This window comes from Apteryx mantelli, chromosome 16 (assembly GCF_036417845.1).
Source record: "Apteryx mantelli isolate bAptMan1 chromosome 16, bAptMan1.hap1, whole genome shotgun sequence".
In the NCBI taxonomy this organism is placed as follows: Eukaryota; Metazoa; Chordata; class Aves; order Apterygiformes; family Apterygidae; genus Apteryx; species Apteryx mantelli.
In genome coordinates, this window is record NC_089993.1 from 10,556,908 (window position 1) to 10,577,702 (window position 20,795).

At 37.6% G+C, this 20,795-nt stretch overlaps 1 protein-coding gene across 11 annotated transcripts; it reads right to left on the reverse strand.

The window, feature by feature from the left end:
* Positions 1-1,142: 1,142 nt before the first annotated feature.
* Positions 1,143-20,538, reverse strand: TNFRSF17 (TNF receptor superfamily member 17). Of its 11 annotated transcripts, none has more exons than XM_067305960.1 (6): positions 20,264-20,538; positions 19,572-19,664; positions 11,408-11,591; positions 6,201-6,322; positions 2,510-2,641; positions 1,143-1,755 (listed from the first exon to the last, which is right to left on the reverse strand). In XM_067305960.1, the coding sequence occupies exons 3-6, from the start codon at positions 11,536-11,538 to the stop codon at positions 1,499-1,501; spliced, it is 642 nt and encodes a 213-aa protein (XP_067162061.1). In that variant the 5' UTR covers positions 11,539-11,591; positions 19,572-19,664; positions 20,264-20,538; the 3' UTR covers positions 1,143-1,498. The 11 variants fall into 11 exon arrangements, with proteins under 11 accessions (XP_067162061.1, XP_067162059.1, XP_067162060.1 ...); XM_067305958.1 differs by having other exon boundaries at positions 19,536-19,664; XM_067305959.1 differs by having other exon boundaries at positions 19,536-19,664; positions 20,207-20,538.
* Positions 20,539-20,795: the final 257 nt, after the last annotated feature.

Genomic DNA, 20,795 nt, shown 5'->3' on the forward strand with positions numbered 1-20,795 from the left:
CCCCACAACCAGGAGCTGGGCTGCGCGGCTCCGCCGGGGCGCGGCCCGGGGCGGCGCGGCGGTGGTCGGCGCCGTTAGGCTCGCGGAAAGACTGAAGATCCGACCGTGTGTCAGAGTCTGAGGGAAAGCCAAGAAACGCCGCGCAAGCGAAAGATGAGAAAACTTTATAGACAGTCTTGATTTTTATTTGTTTTTATACTGTCACATATGGGTACTATGTAGCCTCACACGTCCTGCAAGGTTTCAAAAAACACTACAAAAACTGTGAAACCTCTGATTAAAAAAAAGTCAAACTAATGGAGAGTAACGTCCTGAAGTTTTGTAGACTCATTGTACGGGATCATCTTTGTGTTTTGTATTTATAGAGCATGTGAGCAACAGGTCATAACCTTTTCTTGAGAGCTCTTCGATTTAATAGTAAAATAAAATTTAACGGTTATATAAGCCTGTCTCAGCACTTTCTGCTCCGTGGGCCAGAGCCATGCAGCTAACTCAGAACTGGCCCACGCCAGCTTTGTTGCCTGCTTCCTAAAGATGCTGTGATACTGAGCTTTCACAGACTTTGTGCCTTAATTTCATAAACTTAAATCTCTAATTCATCCACGACTATTCATTTATTGCAAGAACCTGAGATGGAAAGTTCTCTAAAAACAGGAAGATTGTTGTCACGTCTGTCGTAGTTGTGGTTGTCCTTGTTGAGCGTATGCAGCATTCACCAGAAACTGCAGGTGCTTGTCATCCTTAACAACAGGAATAAAACTGGCCAAATATTAGGAAAACATATTGCTGTTTAGGAGACAAGACAACAAAAATACATTCCTAATTTTAGGCCGCACAATAGCCTAGCATGACAATATCTAGTCAGCAGTACTCATGCAAATAACAAGTGTAAATTAAAAAAAATAGCAAAAAGAAATCCTTACAGAACACAGTCTAAAACGTGTTTGGCACTGAAAGGAAAGTCTCTACCACCAGGGGATACATTGGGATTACATATATGGTGCTCCACAGCACCGCAACCTCCCTTAGTGTGACCCAGAGATACCATCTGAGCTCGGAGGGGCTCCATATTCTCCACATTCCTCATTCTCCATCATCAGAACACTCCCATTTCAAGCATCATCGTGGTGTTTATTATAAAATACATATTCAAAAAATTGTTTATTGATGGGGTTTGTATATATCCAGCTACGCAAGTAGATAAGTAAATACAAGTAAATATAGTAAGTAAATACAATCTCTAAAGGCAGAAAGAGCCATCCTACATAGACACTTCCAAGATTACCAATTCCAATAATTAGCTTGGTACCTGACAATAATGTAGAAATACTTGACCAAAGATATACTAGAATTAGAAATAATATGACAGTATCAATGGAAGTTCAATGCAAGAACGATAAGCATGATGTACTAGGCTTCTCCACTGACTGCAAATATTAATAGCTATATTGGAATAACTAATTTATTATGTAGTAGTAAATAGATGCTTCTCTCATAGTCACCCTGCACCAAGAATATAGTTGCAATAATCAAAAGATTTTGTGGTAACTAGAACAGTAGCTCCTTCTTCTGTAGCTGGTAATGGAAATGAAGTTTCACAGCCAGTCTGAGGTTTTACCAAGCCGCAGTCACTACAAGTGCATTCCTCCACCGAATACATTAATGTTTCGTTTTGAAGCGAGCGTCTGATGCCATTTGTGTTCACGCTGCTTTCAGTATTAACCTTGAGAATATCATTCAGCTCCACAGAAGAGTCTGTAAATACACAGAAGTTAATTTAGTACACGTCATGCTATGCCAGACATACAGTTATTAAGGATTTATGTTTCATTATGTTCTATGTTCCTAGCCTTAGTGAAAGTTTTAAGATGTAGTTATGTATGATAATCTTTTGATTTATGAAAAATTCCTCCCTATACTTCAGCATAGGCATTGAAGTAATCTAATATATATTTTCTCATCAGTTATTATTTATTGGCTGAAAAATACTTTCTTTTCTACAAATACTAGTATTTTTAAAATATAAAAATAACTCAATTTTTACAGTTTCACAAAATGTATCACATATGATTGTCAGAGGCTAGAAAATTAAGTAAAATTATTTAATACCTTACAAGCTGGGAAGCTAATACTGAATGTGTATCCTCTACCTAGGTAGAATTCCTTTTGCATTCAACAGGAGGAAAATCAAATCCTTATAAAGATCATTGCTAGTGAGGGTTCATAAACGATCTCTCAAACACTAACAAGTAAGCCAGATGTAAACATATAATGAACTACAATGCTGACATGCTCCAGAACCAACAAACAAGAGATTGCTCCTTTTACAAGTTATCCATCTGGATATTTTACTCCTTAATAACTTTATAACTTTATTGGGATTATTTGTGGAATAACATAGAATCCAAAGACAGCTATGAGAATCTGGAATATAAAATTTATGCAAGATTTACACAGCTAAAATGTACAATGATCTAAAAGTATGTGATAAAGAATTATATTTATTCACCTGTACTTTTCAGTTTTCCTTTTAGTCGCTTTAGGTGCTTCCATTTAAACAAGACCATTAAGAGGAACAGAGTGAGCATTAAAATTACTCCTATACCCAAACAAATCCAAAGAACTCCACCTGAATCAGTACCTTATGAAATAAAAGAGATAATTGTTTACAATGAACATAATGTAAGTAATAAACAGTAAATACATGTCCAATGCATAAAACATATATCAAAGGAGCACTTTCTCCTTCCATTGAGGGACAGCTTGAGAGCTTAAAATACTTACTCTTTCTAACACAGTTAATACTCATAGAGGATACATGATATATGTCCTTATTACTGTTGAGCCAATATACTTATTCTGATAAACATCCACCAGCTTTTATATGTAAATTATGTTTAAAAATCTATATAAAATACAACATGAAAATGCCTAGCATAGTCACAAAGTATTACAGAAATACTACTTACTCTTATCACAGTACTTCTCACATGGCAGTGGTGGCGTACCAGCACATCGGAGATGACAAGGCTTACAAGATAGCAGCAAACTATCAAAGTACTCGTTTTTGGGGCACTGTGCCATCAGAGTTAGTAATTATGGAAGTCTGGAAAGCCACAGAACCAGTAAAAGAGTGAGGACCATCTACAAAGGGCTTTTCAGTTCTCACTTCTAGCAGTTCTAAGAACTGCTAGCAACAGCAGTTAGATATTGATCACAACTCTACAACACGGTATCTTGTTAAATAAAAGGCATTTCACCCTGAGGTCCCCAAAGAATTACTGCTCCTTTTTTGGCAATTCAAGGCTGTAGAAAGACTGACCAGCTGCACAAAGATACTTTTCAATTTAAATTTTGTCTGAAACAGAAAACGTTTATTTATAGAAGACATTTCTCGAGCAGGTGCTAAACACCGCAAAATGTAGAAAAGCAAGAGGATCTCCAAGCAGCAGTCTGTAATAATTGTTCTTGTCTTTAGAATTTTTTCCTTTTTTTTTCAAGATGATGGGCCACAGTAATTATGTTTTCCCGTAATATGCAAACTATTCAATGTTTACTTTTTGTTCTTTCTGTTCGAGTCCTGACACCAAGGGAAATTAGACGAAAAAATAGAGGCAGGAGGCATAGCAGCAAAAAGATAAGACCAATTCAGTTCCTATGTTTGCCACTGACTCATTCTGCAACTTCAGATAACTCCCTTTGTACCTCTTTCCCTGTATGTGCAATAATATGTAGAATGCATAGATGATGAAAGAATTACTTTTTTTAAATGATTTTAAATGAGATACTGCAAGAATACAAGTTCAACAATTACTTTGTTATTGCATTGTACCAAATACATCTAAAACCTTCAGTTAGAACTGAGAGTAACATTAAGACAAAATCTGGAGATTCAGTTACTGGAGTAATGCTCACAAATTCCAGACTAGCCCCATTTATCTATAGTGTGATAGGTTTTGTTTGGCATTTTTGCTTTGTTCTTTTCTGATTTATTTGGTTGGTTGGTTCTTTTTTGCCTATAACAGTGATTTTATGAGAAATTTAATAAGATCACATTCTAATCATGAAAGAAGAGCTATACAAACATTTTAGAATTTTGATCCAAAAACATTAACTGAATTTTCCCCTTTATTTTTACATAATGCATAACTGTCACTGTGCTAAAACTGTGTTATCCAGCATGGAAAAAATAGGCGGGCCACACAATTCATTCTTGTGGTAGAGGGTACATGACACCTCCTTCCCAGCCATATGATGGGACATACTGAGCATGCATAGATTAGTTTATGTACATGCAGTGAGTATAATACCTCTGAAAGTGCATTCTGTCTTCTCTCAGGAAAAAGAAGCCCTGATAACAGACTGCCACAATGAAAATAATTTACATCACCTACTTTATTCTGACTTTTTAATTCAACTGAATTTTAAATAAAAAGTTAACCAGTAATATCTAGCAAGCTGCAATACAAGCATCAATCTCACTGCAACAGATACATTAGAATTATAGGCTCATTTATAGTCAAGTTTCTCCTTTGCATCAAGTTAATTGCCTTTTTGACTATAGAAAGAGAAGATAAAAACATTGTCTAAAAGAATCTTAATTTCAGACCATATTACTATGTATGAGACTTATTTTTCTATGAAATTCACCACATAGGAATACACAAGCAAACTGGTTTTAGTGGAATAATCTAATAAAACAGTCTGTATCCTACTCTACTAGAGTGAACTGCATATTGTGGCTTCTGCACTTGTTTCCATAGGCCAGGTGCACAGCTGTAGGCTTTCTATTATGGGCTTTTCTCTCTATTCAAGCTTAATGAAGACATACACAGGAATTGACAAAATCTGGTTTACCTATGAAGAAATAAGATGTGAACAGATAAAGATTGTGGATGATACAGAAAATGTCACCAGGAAGTCAATGCTCATGCGAAAGCTGTAAAAACTGGTTCTGGTTTACTTCTTGCTTGCCTCTAGAGGTACCTCCCATGGACTCACTGATTTTAGGGGAGGTTGTCCATTACTGTTCAGAAGTTAGTCTTTACAAACTGACCAGAAGCGGTCTTCTTACCACAGCTGCATTCACAGTCTCAAAACTGTGGCAAAGCAACACTGACATCTCTGTTTCCTTACCTATGTTTTGAAAACTGCAAATTTATAATCAAGAAAGACCAAAAGAACCAAATTAAAAATTCATATTATATTTAGAGAATGTGCGTAACTTACATAGTAGGAGTCTCAGGAGTTTAACTTCTCTACAAGGAAATTTCCTGACCTGGGGCACTCCTACAAAATGTATGCACAGTGTCTTGTCTAACTGTAGGGAGTATATCAGTTGACATTAATCAGGCTTTAAGCCTCAGCCTAAATGCTCTCCTTAAGATGTTTTTCTAAAACCTGATCCTAAATAAACGAAGTGAGAGAGGAGAAGAGGCACAGAAAGACTGCACAGTCCCATAAGTCTATACTAGTTTTCTGCAGCTGGTTCTAACACTATACTACACCTGTAAGACCACATCCTGTAGACTTTACTGTAGCAGAATTCCTTATGAAATCAACAGCTCTCAAATTACAAAACTTTCAACCAATCACACCTGCTGAATGCTTCTAACATTATTTTCGTGGTATTGGGAAATCATATGCGCACTATAACAGATGAATGAACCAGTTCCTTAATCGCAGTTTCACACTTTTTTCACGGTTGTACAAGGGTTGGGGGAAGACTAGCTTTGTTTCAGCTGCTTTTCTTACTTGTCTTGCCTCATTTTATTATGTACACTACTGACACTGGCTTTATTTCATTTTGATTTTTGACTGAATTGTGTAGGTATGTTTATTCTGATCACTTGTTTTCTTCAACAAAGTAATTTTGCTAAGTAGGTAGGTTTATAGCATTATGGTACTAATTCAGAGCTCCACAAAGAAGAGAAAGAAGCTCAAATTGACACTGGTGAATACTGGAGATAGTGGAATGCTGTTCCTAAACAGTATATGAAAATCCCAAGTAGGCAATACAGATAATACTATTATGTTTGAATAATAATAATTGATAAACTGTTTAAAATACCATGTTGTTACCATGAGAAAAAAAAAAAAAACTTGAAATGCTTGCTAGTTAAAAAAACACCTTTGCATGCTCATTCAAGGCCACCTTCAGGAATTTTTTTTAACGGAAGAGCAATTATTTTGAGACATACCTGTGACTTCTCCCATATTCACCCACATTCTGTACCACTGGCCAAAGACTAAAAAAACAATCCTTAGCACTCCAGAAGTCAATGCATGTAGAAGCTCCTTCACTGTTCTCATAAAAATAGGCCTAAACCAAAAATGCACAGAGATACTTATAAGGTACCTTCAGGAAGTATTTGCTGACGGAGATAGCTTTATTTGGAAAATGTTTGTCTAACTTTCCTACATATCTGCATGGGTAATATTTATCTACTTCACAGGAACAATACAAAGTAACTTTATAAAAAATTTGCAAAGTGCTTTCAATAAAATTTACTTGAAGAAAGTTTCTTCTAAGTTACTTAAAGTTACTTAGCAAGTTTCAATGAAAAGCCATACTTATTACTGTAATGTATCCTACAACCGATATATATTTTCTGTAGTGTGGTACTGCTCATAAAAAATACGAAGCATGAGCTTTACAAAGAAAGTGTTAATCTAAAAGCAATAAATGGAAAAAAAAAAAAAAAGAGTGGGCATGTGTGCTGCTTACAATATTGCTTCTCTATGTCCACCATCCCTACACACAAAAGGACTTCAAAATTACATGGAAAAATTTATTGAAGGAAACAATACTACCACCATTTAATGTAATACTTGAGAGTAAGAATGTTTTCTCTACTGCAGTAGATGCAGACATGACTTTAACCCTGAAACTTAAAAATTTAACTTCTGAAATGTAAAATGACACTCTCAAAGAACCTTCTGAAAGATGACCAGTTTTAATAGCTCTAATTCTTCTGAGGGTCAAAAAGAAGTCTGAATTCAAACTTCAGGCTTCTGTACTCTATTAAAGCAAATAAAAATACAAAATCATTGATAATTTACAAGTAAGATATATTCCACAACATGCTAATATGCAACAGATATTATGAGTCCTTTCTAGGAAAGCAGACTGCTCTCAAAACCCAGCTCAAGAATTTTTTAAACAAATGTCTTAAACAATTCACATAAGCCTGAGGTAGCCTGAATTACATAAACTCAATGGTCTGAATCTGTTTAGGATGTCCTAATGAAACAAAGTTACAAGTTCACGATCTGGACCTCCGTATTCCTTTCTGGATCATAATCTCTTTCAGGGATACCTAAAAAAAACAGAATTGCCGTTTCAGTGGGGTGCAAGATACCTGTCATACTTCTAAGTGTGAATGATTAAATCAACATTATTTTCCTCAGACAGAATAAGAAGTTAATATCTGTGTAAAAGAATCTGAAGTCCCTATATGTGAACCCATAGCTGCTGCTATTACTGAGACAGTCACTAGTGATACAAAACTGTTCAGAAAGGTAATGGAAGCATGTAGAGATGATGGTAAGTTTGTAAACTTGTATCACCTCTGGACAATGCACATTCTTTCCCTTTCCATAACCTTCTGTGCTAGTTTTCACAGTTGACGGTAGTTTGGAATAAATTGCATACAGCAGATAACTTTTTTTTTTTCAGTAGATTGGAGATTCCCAAGCCATACTGTAAAATCAGTGGTGTTATGTGAAACATTTTTAAGATACTCAGTTGATGTTACACAAGTAGCTTCACCTTGAGGCAGAGATGCTTCCTGCTAGATGTAACCCAAATATAGGGCTTCTAGGAAAAATATTAAAGACAGGAGTGTAAGATTTGCCATTATCCTGTAAGATTTGACATTACTTTCTGAGACAGTGAACAATTATTGAAGGCAAGTACAGGAAATAATGCCTTCCACAAATTGTCCAAAGTGCATTTTACAACAAGTTAGGGGGCAATAAAATTCCTAGATGACCATTCCAAATGCTACTATATCAATGGTTACTATATCTTGACCAGTTTATTCTCATTCCTTATTGTATCACCATATTTCTTTAAAATAGCTTTTCATTCTGTCACTTCCTACAGAGTATTTAGACAGAACAGCATTTCCTCTGAATTTTTTCCTTTTTAGCTTAAACCAGTCAAGCTTACCTAATCCCTTTTCATATAATATCCTATTACATCTATATTTCACTTTCCTTTGAATCTGTTCTAGTTTGTATGCATCTTGTGAACATGGGTGATTGGACTTGCATGAAATATTCCAAAATTTGAGTCTTGTACAGTGGCACCCCTATGCTGCAATTTCTTATGGAAGTATCTCTCTTGATACATACAAGATTGCATTTTACTTTTTTCATAATTATGTCACATTTATGCCTCAAAAGTTACATTTTGATTATTCAGTACACCGCATGTACTGCTTTGCTTCACTAGTCTCCCATTTCAGCTAATGAGTTCCCCACTTATGGCACAAATTCACATTCTTTAAGAGAAAAGGGTTGCATTCTGGGCAAATAAATTTCATCCTGTTTCTGTTCAATCCTAAAAAGGATATTTACTTCTTTCTATATAATACTGAAATTCTCCTTTTATTGATGATACCTTTAATTCATAAATTTCACTAGCCTATGCCTACTTCTTGTGATATCATTAATGAAAATATTAAATTAGTTCCTCCATCAACCCTTGAAGAACTCCTCTAGTCTCCTCCTCCATACAAAAAGTACTTCGCTGAATGGTTACTATATGTCTTCATTGTCTTCATTTCATCAGTGTCAACTGTTTCACTTTTTGCTATTAAATTCTTTCCTCTGTTTTCTTAGCCCAGAGGTGGGTTTGTTTTACTTACTGGCAATGGCTTTTGTTTATCTTGTATACAGAATTGTTAATACTGTGATTCCCCAAATAATTTGTTGTTCAAATGTAATGAGCTATATTCTAAATTAGGCTATTTTGGCACAAAGCTGATTCACATCTAATCAGTAAGACTGTAGATGAGGTTAGATGCTACAGCTAAGCTGATTAAGTATCTTGGGTTAGTGAAACAGATGCTCTCCATTCTACAATCCTCCAAGTAGAAGGAAAGACTCTGGTGCTTATCTGAACACATGGTATACAGCTTTAATTTGTTAATCTACTAGAAATCTAACCCAGCCAAAAAAAAAAGTAGTAATCTCTCTGATGGATTGACAAGTGGTATGGTCAGGTGGATAGCAGAAGGCTGGAAGCACAAACCCTGAAGTGGGAAGAAGATGGAGAAGTGTGACTATCCCTCTGTTTTCAGGGCAACAAACACTTACTGCATAACTGCATCCTGTCAATTTTCTATTGATTGTCTTCTGAAGAACCAGAAACATTTTAAGTTTGTAGCCAAACACCAAAGTAGATATGTTTCACTAAACAATTCATACAATTTTATTCACTAAGGCCTGGGGAAAAGGTCAGAATTAGAATAAAAAAAAAGATAAACAGTTGATTTCCTAGTAGGGATGTGAAACTAAGTCCACCACAGAGGCACAAGGTGGGCAAACTAATGTGCTCATGTCTTCATGTAAAAAGTCCTATCAATTTTAAGTACAGTACAAATGGGTGTGTCCAATTATTATATTTTATGTATATGTGGCATATAAGATACTATGTCAGAAATGTTTACACCTCTACGATCAACTGGCCAGAAAAAGTTTTCCTTTGTGGCTAGTTAGAGTTCAAACACGTTTATCCTAAGACAGAGAAGCAAATACAAAGAAGTCCGATCTTTTCAGTTGGACCGTAGAAGATCTTCCCTCGAGTAAAGAGCTAAATCTAGCTCATTTCATCAGAGCTCTGGAGAATGTTGCTGTCTCTTATAGCTATAACTTTCTCCTAGGGCCAGACTACTAATTCCTAAAGCTTACAGCCTTTAGACAAAAACTAATCCTTTTGATAGATGTGACACAAAATGGAAATCCTTGATTAAGCAACATAGTTATCACACACAAGAAACTGGGGAGCAATGATAATCATTCATATAAACTACCAGCATAGAAGTCAGTCTCTTCTCCTTAGCTATGTATAGTTGTATTGACGTACATAACAGCAACTCAGAGGTGACGTAGTACAAAAGCTGTGAGGAATTACAATTGTCATGCCCTGTTGCCTTTGTTTTCTGCACATTCTAACATTCAAAATCCTACTTTTCAAGGGTCCAAAATCACATGTATAAACAGAAGATCTTGGTGAGCAATAATTACCAGTGACAGATCTTGATACAGAACTAAAAACATTGTATTTCAAAATCTTGTCCTGTGTTTCATCTGCTATTTTCACTGACTATATGAGATTTCCCCAGAACCTCTAAAGACAAAATTTTGCATAAACTGTACAACCTCCTTATGAAAATAAAAATACAGTTAAACACAGAATGTATAAATAAACAGAATTTCTTATAAAAAGAGTCCTGGAGTATTCTAAGATACTCAAAGAAAAATTAAGTTTCCCATCTATGGAGCAGTTTTGATACTACTTTCTTTGGGGGACCATTTCTTATCTGCCCATGCCTCTGAAAAGCATGCTGCACATATTTATTCTTAAAGCAGAAATTAATGCAACACAACTGTTTCTCAATTCACCAAAACACTATGTTGTTCACTCTCAAATACAAGCATCAAACTGAGCCACAGAAAGCTAACTCTTTAAACAGAGCATTAGGTGCAATACTCAGAAAATGTATTTGATGGTAATTATGTAGATGTTTGATGGCATTTGCAATAAAATACATTTGGAAAAATGATGTGCTACCTTAATAAGATTGTTGTGCAACCTTTGCTTACGAGTACTTTTGATAGGAGAACGTTAATATTAGAAAATTCATCCCTTTTTGCACTTTGTTGGAAGAAGTGTATTGTAACAACTGGCTTGTATTATAACAACTGGCAACTCGGTTCACCCAACCAGTGAAATTAAGAATAAATTCATTAAATGACACTAAAATAATGGTACTGCTACCTAGAAACTGCAGTTATCCAATAATTTATACGTTATTATGCCTTGCATAATACACATTAACTCCTTTAAGAGGTACATTATTTTGTCATATATGGACTGTGCACAAAAAAGAGGTGTCCAAGATGATCAGACATTGATTGTTCTCCTCCAGTGATAGTTACCTTTAGAGAAAAGTAAATATATGCCTATTTTGCCAATGAAGTTACAAATCAACTTTTTTTCTCAGTTTTGGGATTTACAGGGCATGCATTGGCCTTCCACATAGGCTTACATGTTGATACTAATAAACGATTTCTTCTTGTCATTTGGCTTTGCTCCAAAAAAATGACAGAAGTTAGCAGAGCTATATATATATATATAAAAAAAAGGATTGGTGAAAAATAATAATCAATCATTTACCTGTAAATCCATAAAGTGCTGTCAGGGAGGTACTTCTGGGCTATATTACTGAAACTGAAGTTCAAAGTCTCCCCAATACATCCTCTAATAATATAATTCAGTGAAGTTAAGCTGGCCTGGTGGAGCTGCATTTGACATCCTTATGGAGAGGAACGTGAAATAAAATTAAGGTAAAAAGTGTCAACTGTAGAAACAACAGAAAAAGAAAAGGAAAAAAGTTAGTCAGATTTGCTTCTAAAATGTTTCAGACTGACTCAAGAGCGACACCCAGTGACGATTTATAAAGACCAATGTGAAATCTCTTTGTTCTCACCATGTAATCGTCAGCAGCTGAGAACTCTCTGAACTTCCTGTCTACATCTGGAAGCAGTAAAGCATCTATGGGTTATCTAGAACACTAACTTTAGCATTCAGTAAATTCTACCAGGGTACCAATTACTGCACAAGATTTCAAAAAAATCAAATCATTTTTACTCTTCAATATGGCAAAAGGAATAAAGGTAGGTAAGAGCGCAACGCATATCAGGAGGTAGTATTTTGGAGCTGTACACGCACACTACATTTAAAACCTATCACATGAGCAGAAGACCTCAAGAGGCAGGATTCATTGGCAGAACATGGGCATACCAAGCACTGAGCATTTCCTGCCATGAACCAAAATTTGATTGTAGTTTTTCTTTGACATCTGGAGAAGCTTAATACTACCAGAAATCCCTATCAGTGACCATTTTAGTTCATTACACGTGTCAAATTGGTATTATTTATGTGACAGAAATTAGTCACCTGATAAAGGTGAGAAATTGATTAGTTAATTTGAAAAGAAGCTATTGTGAGTTTCAACACTGAAATAAAATAAAGTGAAAACTCTGTATGGAAAACCCAAGAAAGTAATACTATTATGTCAATAGTTAAACATGAAGCTTGAAATCCATCTCTCTCATAACATCAGCTCAAGGTCTATTTAGCACATATAACTTTAACAACAAAGCTATGTTTTGACAGTGCTTTGGGATTTCTCTGTTCATGCTTGTGCCAGCTTTTTTGCCTGACTGTACTTCAGAAATTCTGCTAGCGTAATTACCCAGCATTTATCAAGAGACAGAGGGTTTTCTGCTAGGACTATGACATCCCCATCACAAACAATGTTAGCTAAGCTGACAAAATAATTCTTCTGGCTGTATAGTTGCTTCCACATTGGCAGTTTTGTGCTGGCACAGCTCTTTTCGGTAGCACATGTAATTTTTTGTTTTACTCACTTAGGCAACTCACCTACACTTTCAAGTCTTACAGTACAGGCTTGGTCTGAGTCTTCTCTCAATTGTCTAGAGATATTTATAGAAAAAAAAATCCAAAGAAAAAAGTCCTTTCTAAATCTCCTTATTGCAGCAATCCTATGGACTTGTGAAGTTAATGTGCATACAAAAAGATCTTCATCGTTTTTTCTTCCCAAAGGTTACTGCACTTCCAGAAGTCTCACAAGGTACAGGAGTGTTGCAGACACTTATCTCCTAGAAAGTCTTGAAATTACCTGAAGCACTTATTTTCAGAGATCCATATTTTTTTAATTGACTCTATGACTGGGTTGGGATAAGCTGTTCTAGAAATGGGGCATACACTGTTAACAAACAAACGGAGGGTTTAATAAAGGATTCATCATGTTCATTAACTTTTACATGCAACAATGAACAATACTCGTTTTAAGCACAAGATTGCTTAATGTCATTCAGGCATTTGGCAAAATCAAGAACAGTGTTCATTTTGCCTGTTTGGTTCAGCACATTTTAATTGGACCACTGCTTTGAAAAGAGTGATGATGTTGTTTGTAATGTTGTCGCATCTCGTATTTCCAGAAAAGATTAAAAAACAAAACAACCGAAGAAAGAAATGTTCCTTAAAAATAGTAATTAAAATAACAACAGTATAGACATTGTCAACTAAATGTCAGAAAACTTTTCTATTCCTTACTACACTCTAAGCCTACTTTAGCTAGGAACTAAGCACAGAAAAGCAAGTGTTAATAGACTATAAACTCTTTGAGGAAGGAAGACCATCTTTTCATTTGTCTGACGTGCCACATATGCCAACATAGTTATAAAACTACTGGGGCCAATGCATAAAACATCTCTAAGGGACAAAATGCTCCCTCAACTGGAATTTTGGGGAATTAGGAAATGGGAAAGAGTACGTGAAAATCCCGCAGGGAATTAGTTTTCTCTTCCCACTTCTCTGGGGACAGACAAACAGCACGTAAAACTTTCCCTATGAAATATGTGTGATAAAACTCTTACCACATGTGTGAGGCAGGAGGTCTAGCCTAAAAAAATTATGGAACCCAATATTGGACATGGCAACGCCAAGCTTCTCCATGCGAGGAAGTCGCTGCAGTAAGATAGGGTGCGAATTAACAACACGCTACATGCCCTGCATTAACACCCTATATGGGTATTTTCAGTGCACACTAAGATCAACATTTTCATTATCTCACAAAAACATTCCTTACACAGTCTAGAAAAACTGTATCAGGTACAACCGAAAAATTCTAACTGACAGTAGGGACTCGCCTTGCGTCTTTGTGTTAGACTGTAAACCCTACTTTAAATGTTAGTCACCTTTTCTGCATTTTTTGCCTCTATATCAAGCTAAAAGACCAATAATTTGATGGTATCCAGAACTGCCAACTGTCTCCATTATTTGTCTCTCGCTAGAACAACACTAGCCTACAACCAGTGGAAGAAATTCTGCTGAGGATCTGCCACATAAAAGCTATCATTGTTGTTCAGTCAACTCAACATCATAGCCCCTCAGATTCTTCAACTTGATTCAGGTTGCAGAGAGCCAAAATATGCTCTGTTTGTCACTTCCAGAGAATCTGCGCATCTTATGCTTGGAATGTTTACTCTCTATACCCAACAAGCTTATGAATGAAAGCAAACTTACAAAACAAAGCAGAAGGTTAATTTTATAATCACAATCTTACTAACAAGGTAACAAAATGAAAGCATAAGAATAGTTGAATGCTCTCTGGATTATACTTAACAGGATTTATTTTCAGCTGCTTCAGTACCTTAACTAGCTTGATTCTTCCTCCCACCAATCCTACACCGGGCTTGCAGATCTCTAAGACCACACAGTCTCTCCCTTTCTTCAAAATAGATTCCCCTTATCACTAACTTTTTCAGTTCCTAACACAGTCACTGTATCTGCAGTTAAAGTGGTCCCATTCTTTCCTTCCTTGGATGTGTGTTCTTGCTCAGCAAATTCCTTCCACATTAAGTAATCTGTCTGCTATTTACAGCACTTTCAACTGTCATAAATTTTATAAATTATGTACAGAGTCTTCACCACATGTACACCTAAGCCCCCAGCTTTGTTTATTTTGAGCTTTTATAGCAAAAATCCAACACATAACAAAGAGTTTTGATAGGAAAACTGCTCAGCTAAACCACCTTCCCTCTACTGTTTATCAATCTGGAGGCTTGTGGTATCAAAACCAGAGAAGAAATTCTAAGGAATAAACTTTGATGATTGTACATTCAAAGAGAAGCACCTGGAACAAAGAACTGTCTAGCACCCAACTTACAGAGTTATTTTTCAATCTAAACCACAGGGGAACTAAGCAATAGGTTGCACAGCTGGGAACTCTGAGCCCCTAAAGTCACCTGACAAAAAGGGATGGCACCTGTGAAAAAAAGACCTTTCAGCCTTTATTGCTAGAGATGTATAACCAAAAGAAAGGGCTGAGTCTAAATACAGAAATGAGATACACCTGGGCACCTTTGAGGATTATGAGTTGAGCACAGGAATGTTTGAGAGGTAAGGAGATGGCGAGAGAGAGAGAGAGAGAGAGAAATATGGATTGGTATTTTGGTGCGTAGATCTACGTATTTCTTTTGCCATCTAAAGTAAAAAATAGTTAATTTCTACTCTTTACACAGTATGTGCTTTAATTGTTCCAGGAGAAAGGCTTTAACTCAAGATTAGAGGGTCTGAAAAGAGGAGTATTTCAGGCAACCCACAATGAAATGTGTAAGAGCTAAGTAGCTAAGCTCCTTTAAAGATGCCCACTTGAGAGCGTGGAGCAATTCTACAACTGGAAGGTAGAAGAGAGCTTATGCTATGGCACTGTGTTAGGAATGCCAAAAAGAATACTTGAATCTCTTCTAACCACGGTGCTTAAAATACAGGCTTAATTAAGATGACACAAATGCTGCAATCATGCGAGTGTCCAGCAGAGGGAGAGTAATAGGCCTGAAATAGCATTTGTTAAATAGAAGGCTTACAACAACAAATAAGCAGTTATAAAAAGACGTTTCCAGGTCAAGATATCTTAGTTTGGAATATACACAGTCTTGTGCAAATATCAGAGCCTCTTGATAATTCGTTTATGTTTCCAAGAACACCAACAAAATTTAGGATAGACTCAGCTCTTAAAAAAAAGCCACCATACAAAAACACAGTATGTTCTTGTCTCTAGTTCTCCGCTACATCTCCAAAGACTACCTGAAAATAGATTTTGACAGAGTTTAGGAGCATTATTGTCTTATAATCAAGTCATGTATCTCCTGCTGGGCACCTAACCAAACTTAAATTTGTTCAGTATTTTCAATCCTGTCTCAAGCCTCATTAATACCTTGAAAGTTATTTAGAAAAAAATTCTTATGTGGTCTTTCTTCAAGAGAGGTCTATCACTTGTACTTAGGCACATTCCTGATCCTCATCTTCCAAAAAGCTTCCTGGAATTATCTAACTCCACCTGTTTCTTCTAAGCAATGCTAAGCTTAATTTCTAGAATGTCTTTTTGAGATTGTTCCTTCACATTTGCTTAAGAGCTATGCTTCTAAAATAGCAGTTTTATAGCTGAGTACTGTTTCCTATGTTTTTCTTCTTTTAATGTTAATAACTTACCTTACATCCTTTCTCTTTTCTTCCTGCTAGATAAATAACTTGTTCATTTGGCTTTATTTTTAGGGACTCATTCTGACTTCAAAGCAGTTCTAAATATCCAGCTACTCTTTTAACTGCATAACTAATATACATATTTGAATACCTTTAAGTTTCAAAGCATGGCTTCACAGTACATCAGTTGAATATCAGCTTGCTACTACACCGGAAAGGGAGGTCTTAAACTCCTTTCCTGCTCCTCCCAATCCCAGCCAAACATTTTTTTTCCCCTCTCTGCAGCAGCTCAGGAACTTACCTGATCTCAAGGTAAACTGAGTCAGTTTACTAATGCCCCAGTCCCCAAAAAACACTTCCCTCCCCCCAGGTTAGATTTCTGCTATTTAGGGAATTGAATGAGCTTACTGCTCATTGCCAGCCCTTGCTGGTGGTGAGCTGTTAACTTGTTTCAAGCCTTCTGGTGGAATATATATTCTCATTTTCTCCTTCAGTTTACATAATTGAAATATGGGTATGTCATAGGTATATCTGCTAGGGCCTTGAGTGCTTGTAGAACCTTGGACAAAAGGTAGTACTAGAGTACAGAATGCTGCTCCTAATAAGATCCAAAGGAGGACCTCCATTTCACTGCTCTAGGATTAAATTATCTCAGGCTGGGAACTAGGGTTGAAATTATTTGAGATGGTTTAAGTTATTAATGGCTTGCTATCACTAAAAAAGAAGTCCTGCTCCCCATGCTTACTTTATACCAGCTCCAGCATTTGTCAGACACTTCTAAGAGCTGATTCATGTCAGTAACCCAGGAGGAAAAAAGGAAAAAAAAAAAGTAGCTAGTTCTTTAGCTAAGTTAATGAGATAAACTGACTCAGCAAAGGGTCTAACAAGAGCCAGGAGGCACTGAGGCAGTGCAAGGATGGACAGAGCTGGGACTGTGGGGGAAAAGGCTTCAACTTTCTCTCCCAAGATCTCTCCCTTGGACAGACAGCTGTTAGATCAGCTTACTGTTTCATGTAATTTGGTCCAAGGATTCAACTTTCTGCTTAACCAGAACTATTTATGATTTTGCATAACTCATTATCATATTTAGATAGCTAGCCATCTAAAATCAAGCAGAATTAGGTGCTCAAATATGAGTTAGGTATCCAAAACCTCTAGGAATTAGGCTTCAGTTTCTTTGCATTCCAGCCCTCACTTGTTAATCCAGAGGTGGTCCAGCCTCTTCTCTTCTAAGCAGTGCTCTGATCAGTCATGATAAATCAGTCACGATGCAATGATGGATACACAGGGGTGTTTCTCAGTGAGAAAAGCTATTTAGTATTTATTAAGTGAAGAGGTAGCATAAACTCTTTATTTTGATGCAAGGAGATTTAAACAAAAAAAGCTTTTATAATGCTTTAAAACCTCAAGAGAACATCACCACTTACATTCCAGTAGATATTTTGCCAGTAAAATTATCATGATTCCACTTAGGTTTTGTTTTGAGTACCAGCTGCTCACCTAAGTGTAAAAATAAACTATTAGCTCTGTTAAAAAAAAATTAGTGTTTGAGTTTACATAATTCCTATGTGCAACACAGCCTGCAAAACAGGTTTGTACACTCTAAAGGACATCTGACATCTTCTAGAACTCTGACTAATTGTTTATGTCCTACTGAGTACATAGGGAATAAGTATCTGTCAAGGAATGAAGGAATATCTGACAACACAAGTCATTTTTCCCTCTGAAACTGGTGGCAGTACATGCTTCCACATCTCTGATCAAACATGTCCAAAAAAAAAAGGAGTTACAGAATTCGGTACTTGGGGAATTTTCAGAATGAAGTTCCATTTCAAAAAAAACTTTGGAAGCCTTTTTAAGGAATGCTAAATTATATGTTGCCAGCATATAATTTGGCGTTCCTTAAACATTTCGTGTGTAGGTAATCTTAAAACAGGAATCTTAATTACTGTGAAAATATAGCACCTGCCTGCAGTTAAGTCTTTCTTGACATATAAGCTGTGTCAAGGCTCAAACAAAAAACAAGCTTGCTACACAGTGTTGTAGTCATCATGAACCTGAGCCACTAAATGCTCGTAATGACAGGAAAATTGTACAATAACAAGCTACTCTGTTGTCAGCACAGCTCATGAAGCTTCGTCTCCACTGGATTTTTATCAATTATTCAACAACACTAATTCATGAGCTCCCTTTTTGTTCTTATGGTGTTACCACTAGGTAAGACAGTTTTTGCTTCTGCCTGATCTTCAGTGAAATTATTAGTGTAAGTCTTGCTCCTCTATCCAGCTGTTGTTTTGCACAAAAACTGAAATAACTTAATTACCTTTGCAATTTTTATCACTTTAGAAATTCACCAAGACTAGCCAATGTTTTCAAAGGTTAGAAAAAGACTTATGGACAGAAAAAAAAAAAAAAACAGAGCAATTGCAAAAGTCTTGTTTCCTTACAAAGTGAAATGCATCAGATGATAGATACCTACTGGTCAACAAATAACACCTAAGAGGCAAAGGTTAGTTTAAAAAAAAAAAAAAAAAAAAACAGTCTACTTTAGTTATAAGTAGAAAGTACATTCTTGAGGTGTTCCTTATGATACTAGCTGCTTAGGAAATTTATTTCTTTCTTTTGTGGCTTTTCTTTTAATTGCTTCCTCCATTCCCCTATCAGAAAAGGAAAGGATCACATCCTACTTCTGCTCCCATCCCAGCCCTTGGTAAAGAGTGGGATTGAATATGACTGTTTTAAAACAAAGTGAAACACGATCTCCACACCTTCATCAAAATTCTGTCTTTTTTGGAAGTGTTGTTGCCGAGTGTCTTTAAAAATCCTTTTCTCTACCAGATACTGCCATGACTTATTCGTAGTTTCACAAAATTCTAAATAGGACAACAGTAAAACAGATCAGAATCTCCTTGATTACACTCTTAACTCCGAACGGTAGAGGCCCTGACAATGTATGCCTGAAAACTGGAAAGGAGCACTGCAAAGAGAAATAACCAGAGGATGGCTTTCACAAGGTCTTTGAAACTCATATTCTTTAGATTTTGGTAGGGATAAGCTCTTGGCGCTTGAAGGAGAGACTTCCACTTTGCAGCGGTGTATATAATCTAACAGTGGTGTTGCTGGGGTGGGGTTTGTTAATTTTTTAGCTTTTATAAGTGCTGCCTTGTACAATAGTGTTCTCTCTGAAAATGGCCATTTGGAAGTACATTTTCCATTACCACATGTGTGCTACCTGCCAGGTGAAACTTTTTGCTTGTCAAGGGCGTACATGCTGCCACTGCTGGACTGTGGCCAGAAACCATCTGGCGCTCGAGTCAGGATTCAGCTGCATAAATGCCACTTCAGGAAGGTCTGCGCAGGTCTGCAAGCAAAACTGCAGTGGGTCTTGTGCTGAATGGAGAGCTTTCTATTTTAGTCTTAAGCCCGTCTACTTTCAAAATAACTCTGTGACTTGCCTCAAAGTGTTCTAAAATCAGTAATGCCATAGGTGACTCAGTCCTTACACGTAAGCACTCTAAGAAACCCTTTCCCTGCGCGCTCGCTCGCTGGGGTCTCCACGCCGACGCGTAACCTGCTGGATGAAACGCAGCGGCGGTGGCGGCTGGCCAGCGACCCCAAATCCGCTCCTTGTCCCTCCGTTCCTCCCCTTCTCCTCCAACTCTACTTAACTTCTAACGACTTTTTGTAGAGAGGAATCTAGCTTAACTGGAGTCCCGTCCCCTTTTCTTCAGACAAATAACATGCTGGGAGTACACCGCAGAAAAGCCAAAATCCCGACTTTTAACATATCCTGTCAACTTACGGCTGCCTTTGCATGGAAATGTTAACTTACAAAGTGAATACAGCTTTCAAATTAAGACTTGTAACAAAGGCGCAGTCCCCGTATTTCCATTCTGAACCTACGTTTTCTAGAACCAGCTTTGCATCCGGAAAAGCTAAAGCGAGCCTGCGTTCACTTGCCTCCAGGAGCCAAGCCTGTGAAGCGGAAAGTCCAGCTCGGCGGCAGGACCGTTGGCGGGGGCGGGGGGGGCCGCTCTGCCCGGGCCTCCCGTTGCTCCTCCCGGGCGCGGCGGCGTCGCAGCGCGGACCCTGCGGAACCGGCTGGCCCCTGGCAGCGCCCGCGACACGTTCATCTCCCCGGCGAGGCGAGGCGGCGCCGCGCCCGGCCGCCGCGCCGCCCGCATCTGTGCGGGGACCGGCAGGGCCCTCCTGCGGCCGGGCCGCGCGGGGCAATGCCCCCCAGGCCTGTGCGAACTACGTTTCCCAGAGACCTCTGGGGCGACAAATGAGCGTCGACTCGGTGAACTCTGAGCCGGGCCTGCTGGGACTGGTAGTTCTCGTTCTGTCGGGGGCGTTCGCGCCGACTACATCTCCCGTCTCCTCCCGAAACTGGAGGCGGAGGCTGCGGAAACGAAAGGAGAGCGCAAAGGCTGACGGGAACTGTAGTTTCTTCATGTGCAGGCGAGGCGGGCAACTACGTTTCCCATCTCTC